At 30.4% G+C, this 22,627-nt stretch overlaps 1 protein-coding gene across 1 annotated transcript; it reads right to left on the reverse strand.

Annotated features, from left to right (window-relative positions):
* Nucleotides 1–2,695: 2,695 nt before the first annotated feature.
* LOC115875914 (zinc finger FYVE domain-containing protein 9) lies at nt 2,696–22,627 on the reverse strand. Its single transcript, XM_030891492.1, is given in 19 exon segments — nt 2,696–4,699; nt 7,242–7,403; nt 8,950–9,076; nt 9,131–9,371; nt 10,434–10,593; nt 11,534–11,638; nt 11,705–11,855; nt 13,454–13,832; nt 13,895–14,008; nt 18,002–18,277; nt 18,344–18,424; nt 18,482–18,528; nt 18,583–18,677; nt 18,732–18,856; nt 19,251–19,409; nt 20,432–20,704; nt 20,901–21,218; nt 21,308–22,463; nt 22,525–22,627. Coding segments are annotated over 18 exon segments (4,128 nt in total). The 5' UTR covers nt 22,525–22,627; the 3' UTR covers nt 2,696–4,540.

Genomic DNA, 22,627 nt, shown 5'->3' on the forward strand with positions numbered 1-22,627 from the left:
TTTTCGAGTTTTTATCACATAGTAGGTGGTTATGCATATACTTGGTATTAAATTGTGTGTGTTATACAGGGTGATTCCTGTAAGTCGGTCATGCTTTCGAGGAATGATAGGGGACGTCGAAATATTAATTTTGATATAGCACACTATGGGTCGGAAATGCCTCTTACGCAAGATATGTGTTAAAATTTTTGAAAAATTAAAGATATTCTTTAATAGTTTTTTAACAGTTGAAGGTATCGTTATAAAATTTAATTATAGGAGTCTGTCTAACAGAGACACTTTAAATGTAAAAAGAAGAGGTTTTAGTTTCAACCAGTGGCGTAGCTGTGATACGCATCTGGTACTAGTTTCAAAAAAAATAGTACGCCACTGATAAAAATAAAAATTTCGGAGGTTTTTTTATTTACTCGGTTTATTTCCAAGAAAAAATGTCTCTTGCAACTTTCTTCTATCTAACACCATTCTGTCAAAATTTAAAAATAAATATTTTTTCATGAGAACCTTAAATATGCGAATTATTATAACTACCTTAATTATTAACAATAAAAAAAAATCTAGTTTAAATTTATAATTTTGTAAAAATTTATTTAGAGCTAATAGTAAAAAGTACTAAAGTTACCCAAGATGAAGGGAGCTAACGATGCACATGTGTTTCTGCCCTCTAGTTATAATAATTCGCTGTATTTAAGATTCTCATTAAAAAATTTATTTACTTTTAAATTGTGACAAAATGGTGTTAGATAGGAGAAAGTTGCAAGAGACATTTTTTCTTGGAAATAAACCGAGTAAATAAAAAAACTCCGAAATTTTTATTTTTATCAGTGGCGTATTTTTTTTTGAAAAATTACCCGATGCATATCACATCTACGCCACTGGTTGAAACTAAAACCTCTTCTTTGTACATTTAAAGTGTCTCTGTTAGGTAAATTCCTATAATGAAATTTTATAACGATACATTCAACTGTTAAAAAAGTATTATAGAATATCTTTAATTTTTCAAACACCCTGTAGCTTGCGTAAGAGGCATTTCCGACCCATAGTGTGCTATATCAAAATTAATATTTCGACGTCCCCTATCATTCATCGAAAGCATGACCGACTTACAGGAATCACCCTGTATATTTCGTACATATGTATAGTGTATAACCTATGTATTATGGTGGTGGTTGTACAGTGTGTCCAAATTATTGCTGTCTTTGCTGGATATCTCTGTTGTTTAAGTTAATACTATTTAGTCTAAGGCCTCTGGACCTCTTGCTTCATAGGCTGAACGTTTTCGCGCAGCGCTATGAAGACTTATTCGATTTATATTCACTACTAGTATTTAAATACTAGACTAACTAAAAATATAGGAACTTCTTTTAATGCGCAGTAGTGAACGCAACGTCTATCGGCAGCCAGAAGGCCTGCATATTTTGATTCCATTAAAATATTACTTTATTATCATTATTATTTAAAATCTTGTAATAATTAAATAATTTAATAAAACAAATAAATTTAGACCAATTTGATCAATACACCACTGAGAACTACAAACACTGATGCTGAAACGTTTGAGTAATGACGATTAATAGCAAATATCTGACAACGTCACTGGATTCTCTGTATCTGTATAAGAACCACTTTTTAGCTATTTGTTAAATTGACAAATACGGACTTTGATATCCGAGATACGAGGGGACGTGGGAATGCAATATTTTCAGTTTCACCCTGTATTTCATAAACGAAACAGAGTATGACAATTTTAATTACAGGATCGTAGATTTTACCAAAAAGTAGCTAACGTTTACAAAGACCGTAATCCATCTACGACAACAGAAATATCCAGCAAAGAGTGCGAAAACGAGACACACTGTATGTACAATAATTATAGGATCCATTTACCTGAAGTGTCCACCTAAAAATATAATTTTAAGGGTGTAAAGAGTATTTTAAAGGTACATAATTTTCTATGTATGAGCCCTGACATATTTAACTGTTTAAATTCCAGCTTTTTATATGAATATATTAGATACAACTACCTATTTATATTTTAATATGAGCTATTTTTACAAATCTATATTTTATGGGGATTTATTTTAGTTATTATATTTAAGGTTATTAAATTACCATTTTATACATCACTACCATTGTTATCTATGAATTGTTTACTTTTTGATATATTAAAATAAAATACATATTTTAAATGACATGTTTAATTATTTTATTGACTGCTCATTAAAAAAGCAAGTAGGAATAGTAGTATATAAAGGAATCGAAAATTATTATTTTATTTAAAATAATTTAAATATTTATTTTAATTAATCAATTGAAAAAGCTAAAATAAACGTATTTATTTCATAAGTCTTTATAACCTTGAATCTCTTAATCATCATTGATCTATCATCATCTCTAATCAAAATTAACCTTTTGTAGTTTTTAACCGTGTAGTTTTTAACCGTTATGTAGAGAAAATGCATAATTCTAAAGTGACAATATGACAACGTGGAAATTATTTCCATCTCTCATCTCAATTATCAAACTACTTAAACAAAAAAACTGTTTCACAACTACAAAATTAATTTGTGATATCAGTTATAGGATAACATTTTATTTTTTTGAAATCAGCATTCAAATTTAAGAGAAAATTGATATTGAAGAGATACATTTTTGTTGTTTTTTTAATAAAAATTAAATTAAACTAATATACCTTTTATTTTTAGTAAACATAAATTTATTACATAAAACAGATAATATACATCATAAAATATATTGGAATAATAATACAATAAGTGGTTACAACTGTTACAAGTAAAGATCTTATAACATAAAATAACTTTACTAAGCCTTTGAGACTTAATGAAATGCAATAAAATAATAAGACAATAATAAATAAAAATGTGCATATAATATCAATACTTTACATGGTATGTCCGCCCACAGCAAAGATCAAGGAGATTTGTTCATATGTAGAATTAAATAAGTTTAACATGGCTTAACATGGTTTTATTACTGTGTTAAAAACAAAATAAAGCACTAATTCATCACAATACACCAAAACACATTACTGGGACATTTACGGGACGCGCGTTTGGCTAATCATTCAGTTTTAATGATCAGCAAATGATGCTAACATGGTTAGCGAAACGCTCGTCCAGAGTTAAAAGTAAAGTGATTTGGTGTATTATTGTGGCGAATTTGTGTTTTATTTTGAGATTATAGAGTAGTTTTACAAAAAAAATATTTATCTCTGAACAGTTCTATTTTGATAGGTAAAAAATATTTGGTTATGTAGTATTATAAGTAATATATGGGGGGGGGCTTCCAATTTGACTCTCAGCTGTAAAAATTTAGTAAAAAATACCAATGATGAAACTCCCGGTATATAAAAGATATTACTTCTTATTATATAGACTCGACATATTCATGTTAAGCATTATTAATTATAATTTCACCATATTTCATAGTTCTAAACCAAGATTACTATATTAAACAGGCTGCCTCGTAACTTTTGGACCATTAGGAGCGGCAACTACGTCACAGGTATGCTACAGAACGTATAAAATCATAGATAAAGGAATAAAAAATAAAATGCAACGGACAAAGATAAATTGGCATTATGGGCAATGTAATAAAGAAAACAAACATCAAACAACTGAAAACTATGGACGCCATACACAATAAATATCGATTCGGAAATGCACTGTCCCAAGTTTTTATCCCTTTATCTATTAGCGGCAACATACCTGTGTCGTAGTAGATGACGTTCCGATAATGGTAGATCGAGTTACAAGACAGCCTTATCTTTTAATAACCTTGGCTCTAAACAATCTAAATAATACATCATCAATACAATTAATGTTTTAATTATAATTATTTTAAAAATACTTTATCCATAATTTACAAAACTGTTTATGAATTAAAGAAATAATTATATATTTAGTAGGCATATCAGTATCTCTCCCAATCTGAAAATGTTTCATATCTTTAAATTAAAATATCAAAAAACGACTGACAATTTTTTTAAATTAATTAAAACTATCAGACGTACAATTCCTAAATTTTGGTATCCCTAGAATCAAAATAACGGATTTTGACTATTAATCCGCTAAACAAAATTCATATTATATCTGTAATAACTATGCCTGACAAAAAACAACAGTTTTTTTAGTTCAATCAACTAATATTTTATCAATATTCGCTAGTTGACAATCACAGTTTGTTTAATTAATTTTTATGTACGCTTTCATCATTTGTAACCTAAAATACTGGACTTTTAATACTGACTCCAACATATATTAAGAGATAATTTTTAATATTTCGTATTGCTAAAAGTGGTATATTTTTTAATTCCTGTAAAAAACTAGTTTTAAAAGCAAAGGTCAAAAAAAAAAAATATACCTACAAAGTGTATTTTAGGTTACATAATATGTTAAGTCAATTCTTCATATTGTGTCTAAAGTTCTGTCTATAAGCTGATGCTTAAACAGTAACTCTCTAAAAGCATCATTATTGTATATTGCTGAATTATAATTTCTCTGAAATGGAGCGACATTAATCCCTACGAATTCAATATTCGGAAAATTAGTTCCAATTCTATTACACTGTCACCCAAATTGTTGGTTGTTATTTTATGTAAAACTGGTATTAGTTCGTTATCAAGACTTCTCATATAAATAGGTGCTAATTTTGACCCATTTGATCCAGCTAAATATGAAACCTAAAAATACATAATTTAATAAAATTTAAATAGGAACATATAAAACAAAAAACTACAAAATATATTTCAAGTTGTATACATGTCGATAACAAAAAGTGAAATTCGTGAATTTCTGAAATGCCTAGCCAATTCCCGTATTACCAAGAGCGTAAGTCTTCAATTGGTACATGGTTTGACTGTGAATCTTAGTCATTCCCTGTAATGACGGAATATTTCAATGCAAAAAACATTAGGTTACCTTACAGAGCTTTCAGATGAAGCGGAGCGACCGCGCCGACGGACCGCACCGACCGTCCGGTCGCTCCGCTCCATCTGAATGCTCCGCTCCATCCGCTATCTTAAAAAAAACACGACGGACGCGTCCGTACAAAATAATAGCCGTCGGACAAAATCATCCGGACGGAGCATACGCGTCCCATATGAAATTGTTCAATACTCATGGTACTTGCTCGAAGTCGCGGACGGTCCATCTGAAAGCGCTGTTATTTGCCAGGTTTTAAGATAGCCTTTTAGTATATCAAAATCAAAGTAAGGTTTTCCGTAATTACCATATGATAAAAAAATACATCGACTTTCTTAACAGGTCAGTAGCAATAAATACATTCATTGATTAAAACAGAAAAACAGGGTAACAAACGATTCAAATAATTATGACATTTCACTGAAATTTCGGCCATTACAGGGAATACCTGACATCCACAGTCAAACGATGTACCAGTTGAAGAGCTACGCAGTTTGCCGGCAATACATGAAACGACTAGAGCATTCAGGGTGTGACGAAGTCCGGCTCTGTTTTTTTTTTAATATTTAATATATTCATCGTTACAATATTGATAAGCTTTCAAACTTAACAGTGATGTGGGTTGAATACGGAAAATCAAATGCAATAAAATAATTAAAATATAATATAAACAATCAAATCATTTCCACGGAAGATAGATTGGAAATGGTACCGTCTGATGACGTCAAGTAATTCGACAGGTCCAAATTTTACAAAAAAGTGAAATCAGCACATCCCGGCAGTTACAATAAAGAGTACAAAATGCATTCGAAAGTATAAGAAGATCTATTCAAAAGCTATAAATAAAATTGAACGAAAAATAAATTTGTGCAATAGAGAGGGTGGTAACCCTTTCGAACATGTAGATTATGTAGAGCATTAGAAACTAGTTTGTAGAAGTTAATTTATTCATAATAACTACGATTAATATTATGCAAATTATTAGATTGTACACTGAGAATTTCAAATTCACAATAAGAAAAGTTAAAAATAATATCTTTAACTTGCTGATCTGGATATTATTTATTTGAATCTTTCAATTGGCTTATTTTTTCTTATTCAATGTTAATTAACACTGATCAATATTGTTGCAATGAGTATAATCAAATTAAATAATTTAAAAAACAGAGTCGTACTTGAGTTTTGTTTAAATAATAATTAAATAGTTTTGTTGCTGTTAAGGTACCCAAAACAAAAAAAGTATAAAGTGTGGCATATCATTGTACTCAGGAGACTGAGTTCTTTCAAAATCTGAAATAAAAAATGCAGGTCCGTATTTAAAAAAATTAAGTTGTCCTCTGTATCTTACAAATTATCAGCTAATTTGAAAATATAAAAATACTCTCAGATAGCCCTAATAAAGTGGCTATGAGAATGTGCAATTAGTTTTTTGGTTTTCTAAAAAGTAACGACAGAAAAAAATAAAATTAGTTTTCAAAAAAATCCGTTTTTTCAAAAAAACTCAGTAATTCTTGAAATTTTTAAAACTTTTTTGATGGCATCTTGGTGAACGGCCCAAGGCGCAACTTTGCCCCAATTTAACCATCTTCGTATCTGTTACGGTTTCCGAGATACCAATGCTCGTACCTCGAATTTGTAGCACCCTGTATATGGTTAGTTGATTAGTTATATATTAATAGCGTATGATCGAAATAAAACGGCGTCCGGTTGGCTGGGAAATGATGATCGATGACATTTCCCATATAAATTTACAGCGATCTTCATTTCATAGCCATCGCTGATCGCTGACGCCGTTTTTTTTTCGATCATACGTTATATCTGAAAATGCGTAATATAGTTTAAATACAGACTGAATTGCAGCGTCTACCACAAGTCACATTTGACCCGGTATTAAAAAACGGTATACAAATATATACAAATATTATGATTATTAGTAGGTAAGGAACAGTAAAGAGAAAAGAAGGATTCATAAAAAACCACAATTACATATTTCTGCAATAACTGAAATATGCAATAAGGTGAGAACTTCACAAATAACACAAAAAACGAATATCACTAAGGACACCAAAAACAAAATAAAGTCGTAATAATAACTGATTTTTAACTCAGTAAAAAATAAATTTAATAGTTTTTGCCATTTTTCTGAGAAACTATTATATCTTTTGGGAGAGCTGTGGTTATAATAATTACATTTCCTTAAAACCTTCAAGATACATAGATTAAAAATTAATATAGATATCTAAAGATAAAAGCTTCTTAATGCTTTCTACAGCTATTCAAAACTTACATGAATCTACTTACATTCTCAACGTGTAAAGTAGCTCTAATTCCAATTTTTTGGCAACTGTTTGACACCAATAGATCTAAATATTTAAGGAGAGCGTTACAACAAGCCTTAGCAATTGACTCTGAAATTTTGGATATATCTACAGGATCTTGACTTTTGGAGTTTTCTTCTCCATTCTAAAAATAAACGGTTGATATACAGGGTGTCCCAGGCTGAGCGTGCATTAGAAGTTTCAAGAGAACTACAATATCTAGATCGGAGATTTTTTGTACATCGCTGTTTCACAACGAGATCTATCGATTAAAAATATTTTCAATATAGCGGCATTTCCGGAAGTACCGGAAGTTGACAGCAACTTTCTTATTTTAAATCGGTACCCCGATTTTTTATTACATACTTAAATTCTCTGTAAAATTTTATGAATTTTGATATCAAACACTCCATACCTAACATTAACCGTTTTTGAGAAAAAAAAATATTAAAAATTTTTGGAGGAAAAAAACTGCCAGTGTAAAATTTTTTTATAGCCTAAACAACAAATTTAGTGATTGTCAAAGCCACTGTGGCATAAAGAGAAGACTATTTCAAAAATTAAATTGTTCGAATGTCATATAATATTGGCCGTAGCTGTCATGGAATTGAGCGATTAAAAAATTATCATAAATCATTTTTTTCAAATAGAAACACACTTTATTTACTTCACTAGTGAAAAGGTTTTTTAATTCGTTACTTTTTGATTATACATGTTCCTATACCTAAAATATCTCGTTTTTAAGTTATTTAAGATTTAGTTTTAAAGGGTATATTTTTCGTTTCTTAACCAGTAGCTTATGACTTTAAACGTCAAGTGATGCTAGAAAAAAATACGCTTTAAAACTAAATCTTAAATAACTTAAAAATGAGTTATTGGTATAGGAACATGTATTATCAAAAAGTAACGAATTAAAAAACCTTTTCAGTAGCGAAATAAAAAAAGTGGGTTTCCATTTGAAAAAAATTATTTATGATAATTTTTTAATCGCTAAATTCCATGACAGCTACGGCCAATATTATATGACATTCGAACAATTTAATATTTGAAATAGATAGCCACATCTCTTCTCTTTATGCCACAGTGGCTGTGACAACCACTGAATTTGTTGTTTAGGCTATAAATCATTTTTTACAGGCAGTTTTTTTGCTCCAAAAATTTTAAATATTTTTTTTTCTCAAAAACAGTTAATATTAGGTATATAGCGTTTAATATCAAAATTCATAAAATTTTACAGAGAATTTAACTATGCAATAAAAAATGGGGGTACTCATTTAAAATAAAAAAGTTGCTGTCAACTTCCGGTATTTCCGGAAGTGCCGCCATATTGAAAATATTTTTAATCGATAGATCTCGTTCTGAGACAGTAATGTGCAAAAAGTCTCCGATCTAGATATTTTAGTTCTCTAGAAACTTCTAATGCACGCTCAGCCTGGGACACCCTGTATACGTTCTTGTGTTGTATTGTATGATAAAAATATTGACCAAAGGGAAATACTCTGTTGTACACTTATTGGCTATTTAATTATACAATAATTATACTTGTACATCTTGGACTTAATTACAAATGGGCTTTTAATTTAAAGGAACTAAACAAATAATTAAACATTAAATAAAAAGCCATTGTATAATGAACATCATTGTAATCCGAAAAGATAATATTTATAGATTTTATAATCTATTAAAATTACCTGTAAAATAAAAACTTCCGTCCATCTTATAAGCTTTGATCCATTATTACAGAAATAATCTTTTCCATTGTGAACTCTAATTGAAGGCACACCTTGCATGTCTGCAAGATCCACAGGAGATTTAACACTAAAAAATAGGATATATGTACATCTGGTTAACTATTTAAAAATATTTTATTACCCAACATTAAAATTGGTATCGTTTTCTCCCCAAATAATATTAACCGACTCGTCGGATGTGACATTAACACACCCGCACGCTATAGTATGATCTTTTAAATTCCTTAAATCTTCTCTAATTTTTTCCATATGTTCTGACGTTATTTGGATCATCAATCCGTCTTCAACTATCGTTGATTTGGCCGTTAAACCGCTGCTGGATTTTAATGATCCATTAAATACGATGAAACTTGCTCCAGTAACTATACCAAAATAAGCTTAATAATAGTAATATTTAAAAAATAAATAAGTTCGATTTTTAATTATCATTATTTCAGCACTATTAGGATATCATATACCAGCCCTGTCACTTCATCTGCGTGGTCTGTGTTTTATGCATGCGACAGAGATAAATATAAATGACCAGTTGACAGACAGAGAGACAAAATAAAAAGCGGTGTACAGTGTTGGCCGGTTTATACGTGTGTAGAAAAAAAAATAAATTATTTTAAAAACTTCTATGTATACTACTGAAATGAAGATAATATATCTAAGCTAAATATGATCTATTACAGCTGTAGTAAAATGAGTAACTAATAATTGTGAAAAATAAAGTTCCAACCCTAGATGCAACATTTTTCGTAAACGCCTACTTGTGCGGTTTAAAATTTTGATGCATCAATTGCAATGTATCAACCCAACATTTATCTCTTTTGAATAGATTTGATTCTCCATTAAGCTGTCTACATCACAGTCTTACACGTTAAAATCCAAACCACGCAGTTTCGATGACCAGATCGGTATGTAACGAAATTTATAACTTTTATAGACATTTTCTACAATATTCTCGTTCAAAAGGTTCTGGTAAAAAATAATGTATTTTCTACTAAAACGTATTTAAAAAATTTCGAAATAATGATAAAGTAAAAATAAAATCTTGTATGCATTGTAGGCGTTAATGGACGATAATAATGCCAATGGTAACCTTGCTTGCCTGGGGTAGCATAGCTTACATATTATGAAAATGCAAAATAAGTTTGTACGAATTTCATCTGGTATGTATTTAAATCCGCTCGTTTTGATAGGTAAAGAACACATACTGCCTATGACGTACCTCCCTGTGACGTCACGGAGACGGTTAAAGTACGGTTACGCACGTAATGCGCCGATTTAAATACCCATGACGAATGACTTTGTTTAATAAAGAAACTGACAAAAATTGGGATTCAGAATTATTAAATAGTCATTCAATATACAACTTCTAAAGCAAATTCTGGCATTATTATCTTTCTCACACCTTTATTGCATAAATTACTATTACTTACGTATTCTAGGTTTATTATGAATATTTATTGCATGAGTAGAATAGGAATTTTCGTGACCTTGGGTATTTTGAATACAAACTAGATGTGAGTCGGCTTCGGGACTGAAATTTCCCCCAAAAGCGAGTATATACTCACTTGAATTATTAATTGATTTTATTACCTGTAACAAAAATCGTTTTAAGAAATTATAAATGTATATATAGTTCATACCAAATAAACTTTTAGTCACGTGATTAAGCTTGCCGGCACAGCGTTGCCCACTTTTACATATTTTCTTTTAATCAAAATATTTTAGGAAACAAAAATAAAAAAAATATAAATATATAAATAGTTATTATTTACATAAAAAAAGTCACCTCCTTAACAGCACTTAAAGGACATAAAGAGCCTTTACTACCGTTTTCCTATTAAGCTTCTTGTACACTTTGCACTAAAAGAGGTTCTAAAAAGAACAATGTTCGACTGCAAGGTCTGTTAGTAAACATTTTTAAGCTTAAGGTATCACAACACTATTTATTTAAACCAAAATGTCGTTATACAAAATTAAAGTGTCAAAACGAACAACAATAGAGGACAACGGCACAGACTGCAAACACGTAAACATTTACGTACACATGCGCATTTCTTATATTTTTACATGTATACGATTCTTTACGTCCACGTATATATACGTGTCAGCAGCGGCCGACTCGGCCGTAGGCCGTTGTCCTCTAATGTCAGGAGATAAATAAATAAATGTGGCAACTTGACATTTTTTACAGCAGAGTTACCACCTAAATCCCCAGCGCGAAATTTAAATTCCAGTAAGTCAGCCCGGCGCGGAATATGTCCATGTCAAGGTTTACAATTAGTGTTCTATTTTACTGATGTAACACCAAAGGTTCCAACCCCCAACTGTAATAGAAGTAAACAATAATATCCTGAATAATGACTATCAATAAATGTTTCAGCCGTAGCAGTATTTAATATCTATTTGTATGAAAAAAATAATAACCATCACATATTTCCCGTATTTATAGTTCAATCCCTAAATTCTTGTAACATAAATAATTACGGAGCTAAATTTATCCTAATATATAGAGATTTTTAAATTTACTTACTTGATCGTACCGATTTTTAGGAATAGTTATAGTGGTTTTTTTATCCTCCATATGAATTGTCAGACCTCTTATTTGAGGTAATGTATAAGTAAAATTTCTAAAATCCTAAAAAAAAGGTCAATGATAAATGGCAACATAGTCAATATTCATGGATCGAGAATTTTTACTTACTGCCAGAAGATTAATAATTGTATGGCCTATTTCGACAAAGACGCTTTCTCGATATCTCGTTGAAATAATTGGACTTGGATAGTACCTATATTCAGCTCCCAATCTTAAAATCAATCTTAAAGGAAATAGTTTCGCCCAAGGAGTTTCCCATCTAAAAAATGTTTAAGATGTAACATAAGTTACATGTATAAACTGTATAAACAGTATTAAATATAATATAACAATGGTAATTAAAAAGTTAATGATCAAACTTAATGAAACAACAAAAATATAATTAGTTAACTTTAAACGCATTTTATAATTGATATTGGTTTATTACTCATAACATATATTATATCGTGCTGGGCAACTCTTACTTTTGGGTCGGTATTTACATGTGTGGAAGTGAATCGCTTAGGGATCTTATTAAGTCGTAGTGAGAAAAATGCGACGATGTGCTGTTGCGGCGTTGCTACATTCTCAGTGATATAGTATGCCTTTCCCTGTCTAGTGTAGTAAAATGACGGTCGAAAGGCGCTTATTTTTTTTTTCGGAAAGATAACTACATAAAATCATTATATATATATGTTTCTGGACATCTGAAATCGAGTTATAGAATATCGTTAGGGTGATCATTCCCTTTATAATGAAAAAACGTCAGTAATCGTGGTAATTTGAAAACTCAACTTCTTAACATATAACACGCGATAACTCAAAAACTACTTTGACTATTGAAACTTTCTTTTTTTTTATTTTGAAGTTTGGATCTTTGACAAGATGTCTAAATGAGAAAAATTCGACAGGTTTGTTTCTATACCATTCAAAGAATTTAAACACGCGTCCATTTACTTATAGTGCATAGCAATTAATTGTGTAACTTTTTATTTGTAAATATTTTCATATACTGTCTCCGAGGAAAATATAGCAGAAACGTTAAAAAAGTTTAAAAAAAAAACTACAATCAATTATTTCTACTGGATTTCGAGATATTGATTTTTGAATTCTAATACACTAGCACCAACTCAGTTCGACTTATTTTTACCAAAAGTGGTAAACGTTTGAGCATTTTAGAATCGTTGTTTAATTTTCAAAACTTGTATTTAAAAATTTATAAGTTATAAGGAAAATACAACGATTCGTTCGTTATTAAATAAACGAAGTTTAACGAGACGTAATTAAATAGTAAAGCTGAATGCATGAAGTATACTCTTCCCTAGAATTCCAAGTACTGAATCTCAATTCGTAAAATTTATCAATTTATGCGGTAGACCGCGACGAAACTTATCCTCTTCCACGTCTTTTAGCAATGTGCATAGTTACTTATTTACTACTTATTACTTACTTACGGTTTATTTCATATGTTTGGCACCATTTTTACTGTTCTCTCTTTGTTCAGCACATTATAAATGCATTATACTCTTCTTACATATAAAAATCTCGACCCAAACATAAATCTTGCCAGCAGAAATATAATTACATACTAATGAAAAAATGTTACACAATAATCTCACTGCATTTCAAGTCCTGACACAATGTTTTTACAGATTTACACACTTTGTATATAGCCAAATATAAAATAAATAACAGAAACTCAAATTACTATGATTCTTTATAGTTTTGGAACTATTCTGTAATACTAAATTAGCCAATTAGGTTACAATGAGTAACCTAATATTTTTTCAAGAAAATTAATTCAGAATTTGTTTAGCTGCACTCTTCAACCATACATGTTTTTATAAAGTGGTACTTTAAAAAATTATAAATTAACACCTGTGAATTAAAATTCCTATGAGAAATGATTCCTTTGGTTTAATGACATTATCTAAACATTGAAAAGAAGGTTTGATATAAACAAACCCTGCATGGTTTTTAGAGTCTAGAAATGTTGATGTCCTATGCAGAGATAGTCCAAGTTCTTTTATGGAACTACCTAAAAAATAGAGTTACTGAATACTGCCATTAATTATTCAATGGTAATGTATGCCTTTTTCAGCTTCACTATAAACACTGTAAATATGAAAAAATAAATCTTTAGGAATGAAACTTTCATCTTCAATATATTCTAGTAAATACACTATTTCATCAGATCCAACATTTATAAGTCCTTCGGTACAGAAACACCATGCCTGCTTACTTATACAGCAACTCACTGAAATTAAAAAGAAAAGTTTAGATATGCATTAATTAATATGAATCGATATATTCACTTACTATTTATTATTTTAACATGTACAAAGAGATTCTGATTTATAGCAAATGTTAACGACTCGTTTTTTAACATCTCAACTACACTTGGCGAATTTGAACATTCTGAATATAAAACGTCTGAAATTAAATAAAGAATTACACAAACTTGTATGGGCATGCAATAAATAGTTCAAGAAAATAGACCATCAAATAGGAAGTTTTGGTAAAAACTTGAATTTTTGATATAAGTTACTTTGAAAGGTCTAAAAATGAATTGTGAATGATTTTCTTAAATTCACCCCCCATAGGGGGTGATATAAATAAAATTATTTTTTTCGAAATTTCGGAGAAACGGTGAAGACTAGAAAAAAAGACTCAAATAAAAGAGAGAGTATCCAATTTTACATAAATGGTCCCTATACTTTTTTTGGTAAAAGTCAAAATTAACAGAGATAGGGTGGCTAGAAGTTAGAGGATAGCTTTTATTGAAACATTTTTTTCAAAGTTCTTATACCGTTTCTATAAAATTTGGAAAAAACACTTTATTTATAATATTTTACCCCTTCTCGGAGTGAATTTAAAAAAAATTCTTAATTGAAATTTACAATTTTCCAAGCAAATTGAATAAAAATGTTAAATAATATATGAATTTTTCAGCAACTTATATTTTTTTTTAAATTTCTACTATCATCCCCTAACTTCTAGCCACTCTACCTCAGTTAATTTTGATCCGGGCAAAAAAAATATAGAGATCATTTCTATGTGAAATTTGATGCTCCAGAACTTTTATTTGGACTTTTTTTTTCTAGGTCTTACCGTTCCTCCAAAATTTCGAAAAAATAATTTTATTTATTTATTTCACTCCCTTCTCTGGTGAATTTAAAAAAAAATCTTTCACAATTCGTTTTTGGATCTTTCAAAGTATTATTATTAATTATATCAAAAATTCAAGTTTCTACCAAAAATTCTTATTTGAAGGCCTATTTTCTTGGACTAGAATAGATCAGCAAAACTTTGTTTACATCGTTTAAAAATATATACTTATTCATTAACAATCTTTTTTCCAAAAAAATCCTTTATGGGTATTTCGCTACTGCACTGAAAGAAACAGTTATACAAATTTGCCTAACAAAGAAAAAAATGCTTAACGTTTCGGAAAGTTTATCTCTTTCCGTCGTCGAAAGCAAAAAAAAACAAGAAAAAAGAAAGAAAAAATAAAAAATTAAAAAAAAATTAAAAAAAAGACGAAAAGAAATAAACTTTCCGAAACGTTAAGCATTTTTTTCTTTGTTAGGCTAATTTGTATAACTGTAAACATAACTTCTGACAAGCAGTGTCCGTTTAGGTTTAACCTTTGAATAAGAAGACTAAGGAAGGAGCATATCAAAAATCTTAGGTACACCGCGATGGGCCTCAAATATGGCCGATTTAAATTCCGGTTTATCAGTGTCGTTCTAATTTTATTTAAAAAATGTAAAACTATGATGTAGGGTAGACGTGGGGTAGACTCAATAATTTGTTGTTTTATTTTACGTTGTGAATAAATGTTGGTAGTTATTAAAATTGTTATAAAAATATATAATTCTAATAAAAATAGATAAGTGATAATAAGTATATATTACCACAAACATCCGATACGCTACTGAAGCAGGTAAGTCAAATTAACGTATCTAAATTCTTTGACATCTAATCTTTGACAAGTAATAAATAAAAGTAAAAATGCAAGAAAAAATATATAATTAGTTAATTTAAGTGAATTTCATAAATGATCGGTTTACTACACGTATATATATTATATAGTCACTTACTAGCGAAAAGTTGTTCCATTATTTCACTCGATTTTTGCCGAGATCTATGGCACGCTACACAACCAACTATTTTAAGCTTGTTTCATATAGACGCGAATCGCGAATTGCGAAAAGCGATTCGCCAAAAAATATTCGCAAAATTTGGACCTATTTCATACAGTCGCGAATTTTTAGGGACATTTCATTTTTGCTCCACTGAAAGTTACCAAAAAAAAATCATAACCTGAGATAAGTTAATTTGTTTTATACATATTTATTCGTGTTTACGATCTTTATTTTATATTTTATAGCATACAATATGAGTTTAAATTTGTTTAATAATTATGAATATCGATTATGATTGTGGGATTGGAATAGAATAAGGTGTAAAATTGCCATTTACTTATTGTTAAAACGTAGAAGAGAATGGGTTTATAGCACAGGTTTATAGGTCATTTATGGGCCATTTGGGACATGTGAAATATTCAAATTTCGTAAGCAACAAGGTGCTTGTCGCAGTTTAATTCAAAAAATAAGGAAGAAAAATGAGAAAAAATTTAGGAATTTTCACAGATTGTCTGTATAGGAGTTTGATAACTTGGTTGAAGTTGAAAAATTGTCGCCATATATATCAAAAACATATTATGTACGAGAACCCATTTCAACTGGAGAAATGCTTTCAGTTACTTTGCGGCAGCGTCGTCAAAATAATCGATAACCGGATCACAACACCATTCTGCGCAAACGCGTACCTTAAAATCGCGCGAATATTCGCAAAAAGTTGAAAACACTTTAACTTTCCCGCCCCCCAAATTTTAAATCTTGCGAATCGCCAAAATCTTAAAATTTCTGACAGCGCCGCCATGATCAGTAAAATTGGACCAATGAGAGCAGTTTCGCAAAATCGCAATTCGCGATTCGCGTCTATATGAAACAAGCTTTAGTCTTTTTCGATAAATCGCGATAGTGTCACCACAGATTATACAGATTATAATCTTTGTTTTTTCTTTATTGTTTTTCGTGGTTCCAATTTTCGGAATCGGGCACTAGTTAGGTGACTAGTTTGCGCACATAGCACGCCCACTTATGGCCTCTAAAATTGTGCACAGCGCCTGACCGGCACAGTTATTAGAGAGATATCGGAAAACCGAATAGCGTCATCCAGTATTTACGCGTACCTTATCATGGTTACGATATGCGCGAGTCAACGCAACACCCGCTAATAACGTTACCGCCTGACGTAAAAATTGCTTAAATGGGCATGTGCGGGTATTTGACAACCGGAGCAGGCCGGCGAGATCTTTTATTTTAGGTTTTGTTTGAATTGTTTTGAATTATTGCTTTAGTTTTATTAGGTAATTTGCTATTTAAGTAGCTGGGATTAGTTTTAATTAAATAAATATGGCCCAAAATATGGATTCCACCTCTTCCAATACTAAAGAACCTATAAAGGGTCTTAGGTTTACAGCAGATGACGACTTAGCCCTTCTAAGAGAATTTGTTGCTTGTTGTCCTAAACCCATTGGCAGACGTTAAACAATAAAGCACTGGAAATAAGCACTTTAGCCCTTTAGTTTTAAAATACCTAGTAAACAAAACAATTTCAAAGTTTTAAATTCAAAGTTAGGTTAAGTTTAAATAGCGGACGCGACGCGATCAGAATTCTTTCCGATCCGATAACTAAAAATGAAGAGAGTTAATATCACCTCACGTAAAGGAAATAACACCTGGCCTTATTAACGTCCATGCACGCTATTCGGTTTAGCGATATCTCTCTATTACGCTGTTTATTGTTATTTTACGCGAGTTTATTTTTGCGCACAGGAAATTTGACTCGTTTGCACATCGTCATAAAAAACAATTTTCGTACCACGAATTAGGGACAAGATTTTTATCTGTATACTTATAGGATACCTAATCTGTGGTGTCACTGTTAATTTAAGTTCTGTCACACAATTTCCATCTAGATTTACTACCTTTATACAACTATCAGTAGTAGAATAAATAATAAATAACATAAAATAAGCTCCGTAGACAAATCCACAAAATTTCAAATCAAAGTCAAATGTGTCAAATGAATCGTCAAACAGAACTGTCAAGGATCCCCACCCTAGAGTCCTTTTTCCGCCCACCATGCATGAATACATGGATAGCATTATGCTCCTTCCTTAGTCTTCTTATTTAAAGGGTTTAACGCAGAAGTGTTTACAAAAAATATCTATTTTATTTTGTAGATTTTCTTGCAGTGCAGTTGCGAAATACCCATAAAGGATTTTTTTGGAGAGATGAATCCGCCACATAGGTATAGTACATTTTTCACTCTTTTTTGCTACATAATATATACCCGATTTATTTATGCTTATAGTTGGTGGTAAGTCCGACTCAGACTTTGGTATATAACATCCTGTATCATGATCAATTTTAGGCTGATTTCTGGTACATTTAACATTTGATAGAATAGTATTTGGCAGTTTTTCTTTAGGTGGATCAGAATCTTTCGTTACTGCTTCGGACTTCGACTCATTATTGTAATTAAAATCTTGGTCTAAGCTGGTTAAATCACTTCCTGGAGCAATACCATCACAAAACATGACTGATTTATTAGATTTTTTGTTTGACCCTATAAGACACGTTAAGTTATATATATCAACACAATGTCAGTCAATATCAACAAAATGTCAGTCACCTTTCCTTTTAAGAACGCCAACCGGAACCATAACTGTAGGTGGGTTTGTTAAAGCTTGTCCAACTTGTTGTAGAGGTGACACTGTAGAGCAATATTCTTGTGGGTTATTAGGATTTGGACGAAATACGCGTGAATTACCTGACTCTGGTGAATTATGACTAGAACTCGACGAACTACTTGAATCTCTGGAAGAACACAAGTTGAAACCCCTGTTTTTTGTATCTACAATATAAACTTACTTATTTAGTACTTCAAAACACTTATTACAAACGCGAGCTTCGGTATCCAGATATTCCAAGCGAAATTTCAAATTGCAACATTTTGAACAAAGAACCTAAATATACAGAAAGAGTAAATAAAAACTATATTTAAAATACCTTAGACTTACCAATCCGCAAGCTCTACAGTGATGTCTTCTTTTGAGGACAGTAAATTTCATATCACAATGCAAACAAGTAAGGGCATCAGAGTCCGGTATCCAAAGAGGTGCTTCTTTGCCTAACCATGACTTATCTAGGAATAAATATAATGTTACATTTTACCTAACTTGCTTTACAGTGAAATTAAAATGTTATGCTGAAGAGATTTGATTTAGGAAATTAATCCCCAAAATTTTGTGCAGTATATTTTTTTGCATATTTTGTATCAAATGCATTTGGACGCTGCGCGCGTTTGTCTTGGACGCTGCTTGGAACTGATTTAATCGGTTGATTCGATCCAAGTGTCCAAGTGAGACACGCGCAGCGTCTAAGTATATTTGATCCAAGTACACTTTGTATCAACTAGGCTTTAGACAGATCTTAATATGTAGAGAATATGTCTAAAAACCATGTTTTATAGTTAATTACTTCTTATTTAATCCCTTTTCCCTCTTTCAATAAGCTACAAATATTTATTATCAGTATACCTAAAAAGTTATGTCCAGTCATAGTATCACCTCCACCACCTGATGTACCACCACCCTCTCCACCGCCTGACTCTGTAGTATTGTTGGAATTCTCTTCTGAAGTAACAGCAGGTGTATTTGTAGTATCATTATTAGATTCAACATTTGTCTGAATATCATCTAAAATGATATAGCATTTTGTCTTAAATTTTACATTCCCAGAAAAACTTTAGTACCGTACCAGGTGTCCCACTAAAAATAGCTCTCGGCTGTATCTCGGAAAGTATTAGCCGTAGGGCTTAAGGAAAAAAATATTTACAATTAAAGGGGCTATGAGAAATTGCAGGAATTATTTTCAAATTTGTAAAACGGCCGCTAGGTGGCGCAACTGCTATGGAAAATAAGAAAATAGATTTTTTACAGAATTTTGCCTAGATAATGGGTACTATAAATAATAGCTTCATAATCTTCAGTAAATTTTGGATTTTTTTTGTTAGAACCATTTTCCCCTATCTGCTAAAATAAAGTGGTGGGGGGAGGTTAGATTTATCTTTATTTAAACGTTAATAACTCCGGACTGTTTCTTACTCTAAATTATACCATAAAAATAATAATAATAAGGTTTTGAACGTAGACGCTAGGGGGCGCTTTCTTACAATTTAACAAACATAGCGCGTTTTTTCAAAAAAATTAAATACGATAGTATGTGTTATTTTAGCTGATAGTAAAGAGTAGTAAAAGCTTAAAAAGTCAGCGAAAACCGCATCTTGATATCTTCTTTCAAACCGAAGATATTAGCAAAATTATAATAAATACCAAAAAATAAGCCCTTAATTACCTTATTTTTACAACGCGGTATCAGTAGCCCTCTTGACTTAACTTATGGCTTTAACAAAAAATATTCAAAATTTACTGAAGATTATGAAGCTGTTACTTATAGTACACCTTATCTAGGCAAATTTGTGTAAAAACTTCATTTTCTTATTTTTTGTTGCAGTTGCGCCCACTAGCGGTCGTTCTACAAACTTGAAAATAATTTCCAGCAATTTCCCATAGCCTCTTTAGTTATAAATATTTTTTTCCGCAGCCGCTACGGCTAATACTTTCCGAGATACAGCCGAGAGCTATTCTTAGTGGGACACCCTGTACTTAAATGAAATTCCGAAGACCCTGTATATATGTTCAAAAATAATTATACATACCTTTCACATTGTTAAACTTTGCTGCATTTTTATCTTCTGGAAAGTTCTGAAATGTATTATTTAAATTTTCCAAATTACTTTCCTTCTCTTTATTTTCATCATCTACAGAGACTGTACTAGCTGTAGAAGTGCTATCACCACTACAATCTGAAAATGTTGGACTTGCAGATGTGCTATAATCAGAATCATTTTCTTTTGACTCAGCTGCTCCATCCTTTGATTCAATTGTTTCATTAATGTATACATTATTGTATGGTGTTGAACCTGGATTTCCTGCAGTAATTAAACTTTTTGACTTATATTACCTCAAGTTGTGTTAGACATATTAATTTTTTAAACAATAAAATAAGAAATAAAATAGAAAATTTTTATTGAGATATATGACGTGAAAATATATAAGTAAGTAGTAGGTATTGTTTTTATTATAAAATTTTGCAATTTTTTTCTCTATATTTTTTCATTTTCATACCAATTAGATCAATTTTTCTTCCAGAGTTACTTCCATTTTCTTTCACCTCATTACTAAGAAGTAAGTTTTGAGGCCTTGTTAAAGAATCCTGTGAATAATTTTTCTTTAGTGGTGACATACATTTATTCTGAATAGATACATCACATTTTTCACTCATATCAATTGATTCCTGATTATTATTTAAATTCTCATCTTCAATTTGTACATTAGATGCATCTTCAACTTTAATTTGTTCACTAGTTTCAATAACATTTTCTCTAATCTGCATAGTATTATTATGTTCATTTAAACATTTACTAAGATCGCTACCATCCATTTCTAAAAAATATAATACTAAATACCCTAAATATACTAAAATTAATTTTTTAATTTTATACAATATATAGAGGTATAACATAAAAAGTTACCTTGATCAATATTTACATCATTTATAGTACTACTCTCTTTTGCAATTTTACTTTCAAAATTAGTTTCTTTTCCTTCAACTAAAATCTCTGTATTCATTAACGAAGAATCAACATTTTCTGTAACTTCTTGTTCAAAGTTATTCAGTAATTCATTAAATTCTTGTTCCTCAATGTCAATATCAGTAGAAAATCCAACAATCTTTGTTTTATTCTTGGGTTGTTCACAATTATTAGAAGCTTGACTTTCTATAACCTGGTCTGTGACTACATTATTTGTACCATAAAGGTCTGACCTCTCAGATTGTATTTTTTCAGATAAAATATTTTTTTGACTATCAGTATCTTCTTCAAATACACAATTAGGATTTTCATGTTTTAATTCCAATAAATCTAAACTAATAGATGGTTCTATAACATACTCCTCAATATTTTCTTGTCCAACATCATTCTTAATTAACGTTTTACTGTTAGTCTCTTCTGTATTATTACTAACAAAGTCATCTGTAGTTTTAGATGGTCTTTGCTCAGCATGATCATCGAGTTCTCTGTTTTCTTCCAAATTAATATCAGATTTAATATCTGAAGACACACCAAGTTCATCAGTCTCTTCAAAATCTGTATAAGGCTTACTAGTAATTTCATTAACAGAATGAACAGTTATATTAGAAGTTCCTACTTCCTCATGTTCATCTTTTAAATAAATTTTATTGTCTGTTGAATTTACATCTTTATTTGTTTCTTCTGATATCAAAGGTGAAGCACAGTAGCTACTATTATTTGACAGATCTTCATTTTCCAAAAGTCTTTTATCTTGACTGACATTTGGTGAAGTAACAATAGTAGTTAAACATTCTTGAACTTGTTCCTTATCTTTAGAAATACCCGCCTTATTAATTGAGGTATTGTCTATATTTTCAAGGTTTTCATCACTTTCCACAACTTGTTTTTGCTCATTCTTTTGGTTAATATTGGTGGTCAGATACTCATTAAGGCTATGAAAAACATTGTGAATACTGTGTTTTGTTATTATTGGAGAAGAACCTAACGTAGAATTATTATTAGATTCGTTAGAAACATTTCTTGTATGGTGATCGGTTAACTCTAAATACTCAAAGTCGTTTAAAACCTGATCTAAATCAATTGTATATTTATCCATCTGAAAATATAAAGTGCCAAAGTTGTAAAAAATTAATCTATTACAAATACGTTAACATTACCTCTAATATGTATCATTTCTTATAACTTTGGAAATGTTTTACACAACACTTAATTTTGCTACAAAACATTGAGTTATAATAAAGGTTTGAATATAATATTATA

The sequence above is a fragment of the Sitophilus oryzae genome, unplaced genomic scaffold, assembly GCF_002938485.1.
Source record: "Sitophilus oryzae breed Bouriz unplaced genomic scaffold, Soryzae_2.0 scaffold_1396_pilon_pilon, whole genome shotgun sequence".
Taxonomy (NCBI): domain Eukaryota; kingdom Metazoa; phylum Arthropoda; class Insecta; order Coleoptera; family Curculionidae; genus Sitophilus; species Sitophilus oryzae.